At 61.4% G+C, this 12,341-nt stretch overlaps 1 protein-coding gene across 2 annotated transcripts; it reads left to right on the top strand.

The window, feature by feature from the left end:
- The first annotated feature begins 360 nt into the window (after nt 1-360).
- NHERF1 (NHERF family PDZ scaffold protein 1) lies at nt 361-10,476 on the top strand. Of its 2 annotated transcripts, XM_074921687.1 has the most exons (6): nt 362-821; nt 6,908-7,069; nt 7,878-8,031; nt 8,587-8,627; nt 9,184-9,282; nt 9,390-10,476. In XM_074921687.1, exons 1-6 carry the CDS (start codon nt 429-431, stop codon nt 9,552-9,554), a joined length of 1,014 nt encoding a protein of 337 aa, XP_074777788.1. In that variant the 5' UTR covers nt 362-428; the 3' UTR covers nt 9,555-10,476. The 2 variants fall into 2 exon arrangements, with proteins under 2 accessions (XP_074777789.1, XP_074777788.1); XM_074921688.1 differs by lacking the exon at nt 8,587-8,627 and having other exon boundaries at nt 361-821; nt 9,390-9,513.
- The last annotated feature ends 1,865 nt before the right edge of the window (nt 10,477-12,341 follow it).

Raw genomic sequence — 12,341 nt, 5'->3', positions numbered from 1 at the left:
CCGGCCTCCGGCCACCATCGGGGCTCCCTGCGGTGCCCCCGGGCAGAGGCACAGCGGGGGCTCAGCGGGGCGCGGGGGCTGCCCGGCCCGCGGGGAGGGGCGGAGGAGGCCCGGGGGCAGCGGCCGGACCCCGCGGGAGCGCCCCGGCCCCACGGAGCTCCGAGCGCACCGAGCGGCGGCGAGCCCGGGACGCCCCGGCGGGTCGCGGCTTCATTTGCATAACCCCACCTCTCCGCCCTCCTATTTGCATGGACGCGCCCCCTCATCTCCTTCTTTGGCGGGCCCCGCCCCGCCCCGCCCCGCGATTGGCCGCCGCCCGTCCCGCGCCCCGCCCCCGGGTGTAAGAGCGGCGCGCGCGGGGCGGGCGCGCAGAGGCGTTGCGCGCGGGTGGCGGGACGGGCGGCGGCGCCGCTCCCGCCGCTCCCGCCATGAGCAGCAGCGCGGGGCCCGCGGCGCGGCTCTGCCGCCTGGAGCGGGGGCCGGACGGGTACGGGTTCCACCTGCACGGCGAGAAGGGCAAGCCGGGCCAGTTCATCCGGCTGGTGGAGGCGGGCTCGCCGGCCGAGCGCTCGGGGCTGCGGGCCGGGGACCGGCTGCTGGAGGTGGATGGCGAGAACGTGGAGCGGGAGAGCCATCAGCAGGTGGTGGAGCGCATCCGCGCCGCCGCCGGCGCCGTCAGCCTCCTCGTCGTGGATCCGGTGGCCGACGAACAGCTGCAGAAGCGGAGCGGGACGGATCCCGAGCCCCCCGTGGGCGGCGGGCAGGCGGCCCCGGAGCCGGCGGAGCCCCCGGCGCGGGAGCCCAGCGGCAGCGGCCAGCGGGTAAACGGGCGGCCGGGGGGGGAGCTCGGGCGCTGGAAAGTTTCCGGGGGGTGTCCGGGGGGAGGGGTCGGGGCCTCCCGGGACCGGCCGCGGCCCCGGTCGTCGCCATCCGGCCAAGCGAGCGGGAGCAGCAGCCGCTGCGTCTGCCCCGGCGTCCCCCGGGCGCCCTGTGGCGTCTCGCTCTCGGTTCTTTCTTTTCTGTCTTTGCTTTAAACGCGGCTCCCCAGGAGCAACGGGCCTTGCCGCGCCCTGCTGCTTTTCCTTTTTTTATTCAATTCTTTTTTTTTTTTTTTTTTTTGTCTTAACACTTTACCAGCCGTGATGGCTGATGAGCGGGGTCAAGCAGGCACATGGGGCTGTTTGGGCCCATAACCGAGCAACCCCCCTCGTGTGCTGGAGCCCTTCTGCCCCTCTTTGTGCTGCAGGGCTGGTAAAACGGGGTGAGAAAAGCAACAGGGAGCAAGGGCGGTAGCAAGCTTCGACGTGCAGGTGAGCCCCAGGGCTGGGCTGAGGGTGACCAGCCTTAACCCGCTCCAAAATACAACAGAAAATGCTGTGGCAGTGTGAATTTTCTGGGGGTTGTGACTGCAGGTGTTGGTGGCAGTCACTTGTGCCCTGAGAATGTCTATTCTCTGCGGCAGAGTGGAGATGGCAGAGCCCTTCCCAGTCTGGGGGGACCGATCCTGTCGGTCAGTCGATGCGGACAGACACTGAGTAATTCAGGAATGTCGGCCTTAAGCGACGGGTGGGAGTTAGCCGTTGCACAAACAAAGCGATGTAGAAAGGTGAGGAATTGAGAAATAGCTGACCTTTCCTGCCCGGAGTGGTTCCTAAGAAACGTTCTGGGCTGACAGAGATAATACTGCTTTTTATTTACCCAGCAAAACCCTGTGTTTGTTGTCACAACAGAGATGTGGATGGGCTTCCGAGGAAGCGGGCTCCTGGTGTCCCCAGGGTGGGGGACCTTTTGGGGAGCTCTTAGGACCTGCTCCCAAAGACCAGCTGCGAAGGGCTGGTGCTGTGAGGCCGTGCTGGTGCTGAGCTCCAGGCAGACTTTGGTACCTCACTGAGCTGTTGTCACGCTGGGTTTTGCTGAGGATGAGGTGTTTTTATTAGTTGTGTCTCCTGTTGGACTTTAGCCCGGTGCCGGCTGCCCCCAGTCAGGCTGATCCACTGCAGAACACTGGTCTCATGTCTGCCTGGCTAAACCAGCGCTCCAACACCTTCTGCGGGGCTTGTTCATATGGGAACAACCAGGCTCTGCCCCTGTCACCACCCCACTTGCTCGCTGTCCCCCGTGGCATCCCCAGTCCCTCGGGTCTGGCCCCATGGTGGGCTGTGGTGCTGCCCTGCCCTGGGGGAATGTTCCTGCCCTCCCGTATGTCACTGTGCCAGTGAGACTGTCTGTGCTGTGCTTTCTGCTCCCAGATCTCTCCATGGGCTGGGAAAAATAACAGGGACATAGTTATTGCAGCTCAGGCGAGTCTCCAGCCAGGTTTGGGGGCTGAGGATGTGCGGTCCTCACGGGGGACAGAGCCCCAACGTTCTGCGGGGTGGCTGCTCGTGCGCAGGGGCTGCATTGGCCGGAGCGATGTGAAGGGCCTGGGAAGCTGGAGGTGCCCCACGGGCTTTTGGAAGGGGGTGTAGCCCTGGCTGGAGGAGCCCCACAGTCTTGGGGGGCAGGCTGGGGTTGCAGCCTGTGTAGTTACCGCAGGCGGTTTCTCTGTGCGGGAGCAGGAAGTGGGTGACACGGGGTGACATTGCTGCACGGCGCCCGACGGTTTCTCAACAGGTAACAGGAAATCTTGCAGCTGGGGGCAGGGCCCGGAGCTCGGGGCGGCAGAGGGAAGATGAGTGGGTTTGGAGACATCGCCCTAGCCAGGTGGGGTCGGAAGATCCCGGGCAGGATGCCCTGCCAAACCGGAGCAGGCAGAAAGGGATTTCTTTCTGGCGAGCTGGGAACACGCTGTTCTCCTGGTGCTGATGGGTGTTGCCCCATCCCCCCCAGCCCTCTCAGAGCCCCACGGGTTGGTGGGATTCCCCCCGGATCGTTGTGGTGGGGAGCAGGAGGTTTGCATGTGTCAGAGTCCTATTTGCTTTATTGGGCTGGACTTGCCTTTGTTTACTTAACGAGCCTGGAGATGCTCAGAGCCGGCCAGCAGCACCCGCTCCCTGCCTGGGGTCGAGCGAAGGTTTAACATCTTTGAAGATGGATCCAGCCTCTCTTGGATGGATGTATCCAACCTCTCTTCAAACCCTGCTGAGTCCTGCACGGTCAGGACACCCCTGTGGCTCCCAGTGCTGGGTGTGGGCTGAGGAGGTTTTGGGGGGCTTGTCATGGGCTCCCGTCTCATTTCTATAAAACTCTGGTTGTGCAAATCCCCCTGATGCTGGGGTGGAGGTTTTGAACCTCTCTGGAGGGACCTGGGGAGCTGATCCATGCACCCTTCTGCAGCACTGCGCCAGCGAGGTGACAGTTTTACACCTCCAAGGCCAGCCCCTCTTCCCAGGCCCTGTGGGGACTGTCCCCAGGGCTCAGTTGGGAGCTGTGAAAGCTCGTCCTCCCCCGCCTGCATTTCCGGAGCCTTCAGCTGCCGGGGAGTGTCATGAGAAAGTTTCATGCAAACTGCACGGCGTTAGCAGAACAGCACCAGCAGCTGCCAGCCCAGTGCCCTGGCATGGGCTGCGGCTGCTTTTACCAGGACAAGGCTTTTGCTACCAGCCGTGGGCTTCTCTCTTGCAAATTTAGTGCTAAATTATAGCCCTCCCTGCCAGCAGTGCTCATCCCTCCTCGTAAAAGCCGGTGAGCCTCCCAGGGCTGGGTTTTAGGGTGTAAGAGGGAGCAGATCCCTCCATCCGGGAGCATTGCACTGGGGGTAGCTGGTGTCTAATTAGGAAATGAATTAAATTTCCTCTCAAGGCAGCTGCATGAAAAGCAGCTCCAGTCAAATGGGACGTGACGGGGATGCTGCAAGGAGGCTGCTTTGCATCCCCTTTGTATGAAGCCCGAATGCGTGCGCCAGATTTCAGGACCCATGTGAATTTGCTGGCCCAGGCGTCCTCAGAGCTGTTGTGTTTCTCTTTGACTAACCGGTAATGCTGCTGGTGATGGGCTTGTTGCTGCTTGTAGGGTTGTGGGGAGTTTCCTGGGATTTGGGGCTTCAAAAGCTGTCCTGAAATTGCTGTTGGGGGGTTGGGAGTGGGTCCTGGCATACCATGTGGTTGGGGTCCCCACATTACTGGTGCAACTGATCCAGCTGGGTGGCTGTAGGTCCTGGGGAGGGATGGTCCCCCATGATCCTGGAGGGAGAAATATCTGGAGGTGCCCCAAGTTTCTGTTTTGGGGCAGGAATAGAGATGTGATGCTGCTGAGCTCCCCTTCCAAAGTGGGCATATCTGCGGGCAGGTGATGTCCCTCTGCTGCCCCTGGGTGCAGAGGAGAGGGGCAGCACGGGATGCCCGTGCTGGGTGCTGAGTCCTGCTTACCCCGCTGCCCTTCCTGTTGGAGATTGTAATTGCTCATAACGAGGCTCTGCTGGCTAATCCGTGCCCCAGCGCAGCCAGAGGGTTGCTGGCATTGGAGGAGAGGACACAAAAGCTCATAGAAAATAGGGGCGTTTTCGTTTTCCTGCTATCCAGGGGCTTCTCCTTATCCTGGGTGTCAACCCCAAACCTCTCACTTGGGGTCCCTTCTGTCCAGGGGCACTTCGGGGCTGGAGGGGTGCCTTGCTGCAGGGTGCTCACCCATGGATGGGCAGGATATAGCTGCTGGAGGATCGGATGTATTTATATTTTTCTCCCGGGGAGGCAGAATGGTGGCTGCCTGCGGGGTTTCTGCAGGCACAAGAGATTTGGGGAGGGTGAAGGCAGCCTGGCACACTGGGCTGGAGGAGCTGCCAGCCACTGGTGGGGGGATGCTGGGGGGGCCGGGTCACAGCTTGGCCAGGCTGCCCTTGCCCTGGGTGCTCCTGCTGTCACTGCTGCCTTTGAGGACTTGGTGCCTCCCTCGCTGCCATGACCTGTCCCCTTGCCCTGAGGCATCTGTGCACCCTGCGGGGCCATTCGCCCCCAATTCATGGCCCCAGTGTCTCAGGGAGCCTGGGCTGCCGGGGCTTTGTTGGTACCAGTGGAAGCAAAGTCCTCCCTCCTCCTCTTCCTCCTCCTTGCCTGGGAGCGCTGCCAGCACGGCTTGCCGGGTGCTCCCTCCAGCTTTGTCCCAAGCTATCGGCGTGGAGCAACCCCGTGGTGCTGCCAAGGGCACTGGGAGCATGGGTGCTCGCAGAGCCTGAACCCCCTTTCCGGGGCAGAGCCAGGGCAGGGACCCGTGGAGGTGCTGCCTTCCTCCAAGCTCTACCAGCTCCTGCGTTTTGGCCTTGTGGGGCTTCCCTGTCCCATCCTCACTAGGCATTGCTGCCTGCGGTGGCGGGTGCAGTTGCAGCAGTTCGGGCACCCTGTGAACCTGCTGCCACCCAGGCACCGGGACCAGGGCAGAGCCCACAGCCCCAGGGAGGGGACGGAGGGGTGTCCGGGACAAAGTCGAGATGTCGCAATCTCCACGCAGCCAGGGAACCTGCTGCCAGTCTGCGGAGGAGACACCACCAGCTCCTCGGGGCGCAGCTGGGCTCTCGCACCAGACATTGCCGAGCCACGGGCGGAGCAGGTCCTGCGTGGCTGCCAGGGCTGCCGCGTCCCGGGCTCACCTTCGCTCACCAGCAGACGTGTGTCTCCCTCCCCGGGGCGTTGGTGAGCGGTGCTGGGGCGGCAGCTGGCCTTGACCCTGCCGGAAGACGTTGTGCAAGACGACGGGGATTTTATTGCAGCGTTGGGCTTAGTGATTTGCAAATGCGTCACCCTGGCCCGTGCGGGACCCTGTGCCACCACAGTGCTGTCAGATGTGGGGTGCCAGCACCCCAAAGATCAGGTTTTCCAGGCAGGGAGCAGAGGGGTTTTCATATCAAGAAGTGTGTGCCGTACAGGGGGTAAAGAGCAGCACAGTGCAGGTGTGGTAGGGGACATTCCTGCAATGTGTGTCCCCAGTGACACTATGGGCACCAAAGGAGAAAAAAACAATCTCAGAAGAAAGAATAAATAATAACTCTCCCATGGTGAGGAATATTTCAGAAGCTTAAGCGTGGTTTGGCTGCTGGGAGAGCCTGACCAAAGTCCAGGAACTGGAGGTCAAGGCAGAATCAAACCATTTTATTTATAAATATGTAGAAGTTTGGGCGCTGGGGTTGGAGCGGATCTGATGCTGCTGTGTGCAGGGCCCAGTTCATGTCGCCTGGTTCCTCTGATGCTTCCCGCTGCTCACAATTTGAATTTGTGCTGCTGATGGGCTCGTGGGGGGGTCGGGTGCGGGGCCGTGGCTGCCGCAGTCGCATTCCCCAGCTCCGGGTGCTGGCGGATCCACAGGTCGGGGTGAAACTGGGCGCAGACGAGCTGGGTGTTGCCGTGTTGTGCTGTCCCGGTCGAGCTGGTTTCTCTGTTTTGAAATTGCAGAGGGTCGTGCCAGGGCATTGGGTCGCCTCAGCATCGGGGCTGCTCCCTCTGGATCCCAGCTGCCTGCCCAAGCCCTGTGTGCCCCTTCCCTGCTGTTAACAGCTGCGGGGTGCTTTGCAGTGGGGGGTCCTGCTGGTCCCATGGCTGCGTTTGCCATGGTGGGGGGGCTGCACCTTGCAAGGAGGTGATGGAAGGGATCTGCACCAGTAGCAGAGGCTTCCCATGTGGGATGGGGTGGGGTGGGGGTGCTTCCCAGCAGCCTGGGCTGTGTTTCCTCCTCCACCTTCATGTGGCAGTTGCAATCCTGATCCCAAAAGGAAGAGCATGGTCTTGGGACAGACATAACAACATGTTTCTTTAACAATTTGCTGCAATTAGTGTGCCCTACACCTAACTAATTAAGTAGAGCCTGTGTTCACAGGGTGTTTTGGCACCCTGTGTCCCAACTCAAGGTGTCTGTGGGTGCAGGTGGCCACCTGAGGATGCTGTCCCTGCCACCCAAGCAGCCGTTTGGTGATCCTGGTGCTGTCCCTGGGTGTCAAGGGGGTGTCTGGGAGCAGCATTCCCACAGGCTGTCCCTGTTGCAGGAGGAGCTGCGGCCTCGGCTATGCCACATGAAGAAGGGCCCCAACGGCTACGGCTTCAACCTGCACAGCGACAAGAGTCGCCCGGGGCAGTACGTGCGCGCTGTTGACCCCGACTCGCCGGCCGAGGCGGCGGGGCTGGCCCCCCAGGACCGCATCATCGAGGTATGCCGGGGCAGGGAGGGTGTCCCCGAAAAGCTCACCGCTCCCTCGCATCCCAGTGCCTGGAGGGAGGTGCCCTTTGCCGGGACGGTGCGCGGTGTCCCCGGTGCTGGCAGTGATTCACGGCGCAGCTGCCCGACCCGTGCCAGCCTGTTGGTCCCCACCCAGGGGTGCAGCCGGGTGGGTGGCGGGGAGCGGGGAGCAGCACTGCAGAGGGCTGGGGCTGAGCACTAATTAGTCAGCTGTGGGTGAAGTGACAGTAGCACTGTCCCCTGTCTGGAGCAGGAGTGTCCCTGGGCTGTCCCTGGGGTGGGGCAGGCTGAGGACAAGGTGCGTGATGGCCTCAAGCCCTGCTGCCAGCCGTGACCAGGGTGGGGACTGGGTTTGTGCCAGGCGGGATGGTGGCCCAGGCACACAAGGATCAGCTGAGCTCCAACCCCGCTGCTCACCAGGGCGTGGGGCTACTGCCTCGTTTGGGATGAAGCTTTGGGGTGTCTGGGGACCATGCCATTACCTGAGGGCTTTGTGCCTTGCCCGTGCAGCCCCCAATCCCTGCTCTGCCAGGCACTCCCTGCCAGTTTTGCCCGTACGATGCTGTGCTAATCACTCAGAGGAAAATCTGCTTTTAATGAGGTTTTGCTGGCTTCGGTGCTAATCCCTGCGAGCTGCAGATACCTGTGGGGACTGTGGGGTGGCCATGCTGGGGCTGTGACTGGTACGAAGGCTGGTGCCTGGCCTCTCTTTGGAGCTCCTGTGGGATGGAGGGACGATGTCCCATGGCTCCAGTGGTGATGTGGTGCCATGCCCGCAGGTGAACGGGGTGTGCATGGAGGGCAAGCAGCATGCCGATGTGGTGGCAGCCATCAAGGCGGGCGGTGATGAGACCAGGCTGCTGGTGGTGGACATCCTCACAGATGAGTTCTTCAAGAAATGCAAGGTGGTGCCCTCCGAGGAGCACCTGGCAGGTGAGCTGGGGACTGTGCTGCAGGGAGCGGGGTTTGTGCTACCTTGTCACCAAACCTGGGGGTGCTGGGGGAGTCTCTGAGGGGTGGGGATCTCATCACCCTGGGGCCAAACAGGGTGACTCAGCCTTGGCATCTCCCTGCCTGCCTGAGGGCCCCGTGCCGGGGTGGTGGGGCTGACGTGGGCTCTGCAGGAAGGCAGGTTTATGGCCCCGGGTTGCACTTTGGCAGGGTTTATGGCTCGGGGAGCAAACAGGCAGCAGCCGCCCTTCGCTCTCCTCCACAGCCTAGGCTCAGCCGTGGCCCCCCCTCGCTGCTGTCACAGTGGTCCCCGGGAGGACGGGAGGGGTCTCACTGGGCTCCATGTCATGGCTGTCATCATGGTGATATGCTGGTGCCTGGCAGCAATCCCCCGTGCTGTGGGGATGGCTGCAAGGGGTGGGTTAAAAAACTTGGGACCTGGCCAGTGCTGGGTGAGCGCTGGCCCCGCACAGCCTTTGCTGGGCACTGCTGTGCCCATTGGCGAGGGCACAGAGCAAACATGTCCTCACCCTGCAGGTCCCTTGCCAGAACCGGTTGCCAATGGTGATATAGGGAAGGTAAGAGAGCCTTGTCTTGCTTTTCATCCCATCTGTGCCACTCTCCAGGCAGGGACCCTGCCTGTTTAGGTGACCCCTCTGCCCATGGGTGGGTGGTGCCACCAGGGACCACAGTGGTCCCAGGCTGCCACGTAAGAGCAGGTGCCACTGGGAAGGGGACTGGGAGCTGGTGTCCCCCTGCCCTTGTTTATGGGGCTGAATGTGACGGAGGTGGCTGCAAAGCCTGCCTTCCTCCTCCTCTTCCTCCTCCGTCCTCATGATGCTGCAGGGCTGGGAGCCCCTGTGTTGCTGCAGGGAAGTAGCATCCAGCTCTGCAGCCACCCTCCTCCTCCTCCTCCTCCTCCCGCTAAAGCCGGGGCAGCCAAGCTGAGGTTTAATCCTTCCCCTCCCCGGATGGGGAGCGCTGGAGGTATTTATGAGCCTGGAGCTTGCAGGGGATTACGTGTGGTGAGGACAGATTTCACAGACCCCCGGGTGGGAGTCATAACTGGGGGCCGTTCCCAAACCCCAGGGTTGGAGCTGCCCTGCTCATGCCCACTCCCTGCTCCCCTCGCAGGAAAACGGCGGAGAGCTACGGTCCAGCTCGGTGTCCGAGAGCCCGTCCAGCCCTGGGCCGCTGGCTGTGTCCCCCGACTCCGGCGAGACCCACAGCGAGGTAGGGCTGGGGATGCCAGGGGGAGGCAGTGGCTAGAAAGTGAGCCCCCACTGTGGGGCTGTCCCCAGGGGGGCACGGCGGGGCTGACACAGCCTCTCGCCCCCCAGGCTGACACACAGGAGGGTGACAAGCGCCATTCAGCACCTGGCTCCCTCCTGGACCTCGACATCCCACTGGCGGTGGCCAAGGAGCGGGCGCACCAGAAGCGCACCAGCAAGCGGGCACCCCAGATGGACTGGAGCAAGAAAAACGAACTGTTCAGCAACCTGTGAAGGCCCCGGGGCGGGGGTGAGGGTCTGCTGGCCCCCCCAGCCTCACACCCACCTCTCCTGCATCCTCCTCCTCCCCACCATGGGCTCCCAGCAGGGATGCGGGGCTGCTCCCCACCACCCTGACCTGAGCGATGGGGCTGGGTGGCCAGCAAGCATCCCCGCAGCAGGGTCCTGGCCTAGAGAGTGCCGGGGGGGGGGATGCTGGGGGTGCCCCCTCCTGTGAGTCCATCCCTGGGTGCTCTTGAAGCCCTGCACACCCTGGTAGGCACAAGCAGGGGTTTGACGGGGGGGGATCAAGGATTTGGGGTGGCCCAGCGCCCAATACTTACTGTTCCCTGGTTCTTCCCCCACCTCAAACTCCGTCCCCATTTGAGCCCCCTCCCCTTTAAACTGCCCTTTAACTGCAAAACCTGAGGCTTTTAGTGACTTTTAGCAAACCTCACCTGCCTGGCCACTGACCACAGCAATTCCTCCCCAGGGGGTTTGACCCCCACCTGGCAAGCTCCGTCCGTGATGACTCTGTCCCTTTGCCCCTCCAACTGCAGGGAGGGACACGGGTGCCCAGCATGGCGGGGAGCCCCCAGCACCCTGCCCCCGGGGCTATTCTGGGATTGGAGAGGGTGTCCGGAGCCAGTGCAGCAAGCAATAATCATCTCCTTTGCTCCCACTCACTCCTGGAGATGGAGCTGATCAGGGTTTCAATCTGACAGTGTTTATTTTAAAGGCTTCTAGTAGACTCTTCTTTTTTTCCAAAATAGGAGTTTTCCAATCACACTGTTTTTTAAAAAAGATGTATTTTGTGGAAATTCTTCCTGTGGATGTTTTGTTTCTACGTGTTGCGATCAGGTGGTGTTGTACTGTCAAGCTCAAGAGAAATTCTGTTTACTGGAATAAACCTTCCTGACTTCACTTGTGTGGTTTAAGGCTAAATCCTTCTGAAGCCTGGGTGTGTGCAGGGGCTCATCGAAGTTTTGCTGTGCCACGGGAGCTGGGGGAAAGGATGACCCAGTGATGGGGGACACTGGCGCTGGTTTGGGTGCCCCTTGGCACTTGGTGAGGCCAGGTTGGGGGGGGTCGGGGAGGGACCGGCTGGTCCCAGTGTGGGTTAATGCCTTGGGGTGATTAAAGGGCTCTAATCCCCCTGGGAGTGTGTGTGTGGGGGTGATGCAAGGCTCTAATCTACATCTGCTGGCCTGGTTGGAGGGTGGCAGCTCTGCCTGGGGCAGCCAAAATCTGCCCCCAGCCCTGCTGGGGGGGGTTTGGGGTGAGCCTCCTGAGCCCTGAGGTTACATCCTGGACTGGGGGGGTGGCAGGGTGAGGGTTGCTTGTCCCTCTAAATTGATGTATCTTAGCCCTGTCTGGGGAGTGAAGCAGACAGCAGGGCCAGAGGGTGTTTCAGCATGGGGGGAGCCCAGCATGGTGAGGCTGGGATGCTCCCAGCCTCCTGCCACCCTGCCCCCTTCCCAAAGCTCTTCTTAAGCTCCTGCGGGGCAGTTTATACAAGGCCAAGCTCAGCCCCGGTGCTGCAGCAGGCGAGCGTGGGTGGCTCAGCAGGGCCGGGGAGGGGGGATGGCGGCTTCCCGGGGCCAAGGCAGGGCTTGTGCTCTCAGCAGGGGCCATGGCATGCGGTGGACCTGCAGCCCTGGCCTCTGCTTGCCATCTTCGCTTCCACTGCTTCTGCACACTCCTGTTTTGTGTTCCAAACTCCCAGACAAGCTCCTCTGCCTGAGCAGGAGTGTTCACAGAAGCTTCAATGACAACCAAGTGACAAAGTGCCACCACATCTGCAGGGGATGTGCAGGCTGCACTCCCCCCTGGAACCTGAGGGAGCCCATCTCAACCTGCCACATACTCCAGAGTCATGTCCTCTGGGGTGGTGCTGCTGAGCAGAGGTGAGCCCCCGTCCCTTTTTCCCCACCCTCACCCCCTTGGGGCAAATAGGGTGTCCCTACCTGGGCGGGGGGGGCCCACACAGGGCAGGAGTGGGGGCACCCAGCAGGCTCCAGGAGCATCTTTTACCTCTTTGCCCAGTCGGAGTAGCCTGGGGCACTGGTTCGCTGTGGGAATCCTGGTTGAAAGCCGCTGGGACCCCCCCCCAACCCCGGGGGAGGGCTGTAGCTCAGGGACAGACTCAACTTTGTTTCGGGTTGCCAGGGTGAAGGCTTTTCCCAACCGCCCATGGAGGCGGGGAACGCGCCGGCGTTGCTGGGGGACTGGGGATGCCAAGCAGGGCACTCGCTGGCTCCGGAGCAACCGGCCAGGCACAGGCAGCCGCAGCGGGGCTGGGGAGAGCAGCACAGTTTCACCGTGCACCCCTCATCTCTGGCAGCAGAGATTAAAATAAATTATTTTTCCCACCTTGGTCCCTTTTTAGGGGAGCAAGTCTGACCCCAGCTACATCTCTCCTGCCAGTCGACCTTGCTCATCCGGCAGAGGGATGAAACACTCCAGGGAAGAAGCAGAGAGCCAGCAGCTCACCCGGCAGGTTCTGCAAATCTCGGTCTGGGGGGGGACAGAATCCATCCCTGCCTGCAGCAGGTGACTGAGAGCAGGAGGATTAGTAGCCCTTGTCATGGTAATCCCAGCTGGAAGTAGAGCTGCTCTTCATTTTATTACCACACTAAGCTTTCGCTACAACTAAATCCACTCTAAATACTTGTTGTTTAAAATACCATGAGATGCTGTTCCCACGCCTGGTTTTAATCTTAGTTACAGGAATGATGTATTTAAATTAACTAAAATTGGAAAACTAAAACCCCCAGGTCCTAAAAATACAGGCATACCAAC

The sequence above is a fragment of the Athene noctua genome, chromosome 18 (genome assembly GCF_965140245.1).
Source record: "Athene noctua chromosome 18, bAthNoc1.hap1.1, whole genome shotgun sequence".
In the NCBI taxonomy this organism is placed as follows: Eukaryota; Metazoa; Chordata; class Aves; order Strigiformes; family Strigidae; genus Athene; species Athene noctua.
This window is presented reverse-complemented; position numbering and strand designations above follow the sequence as displayed.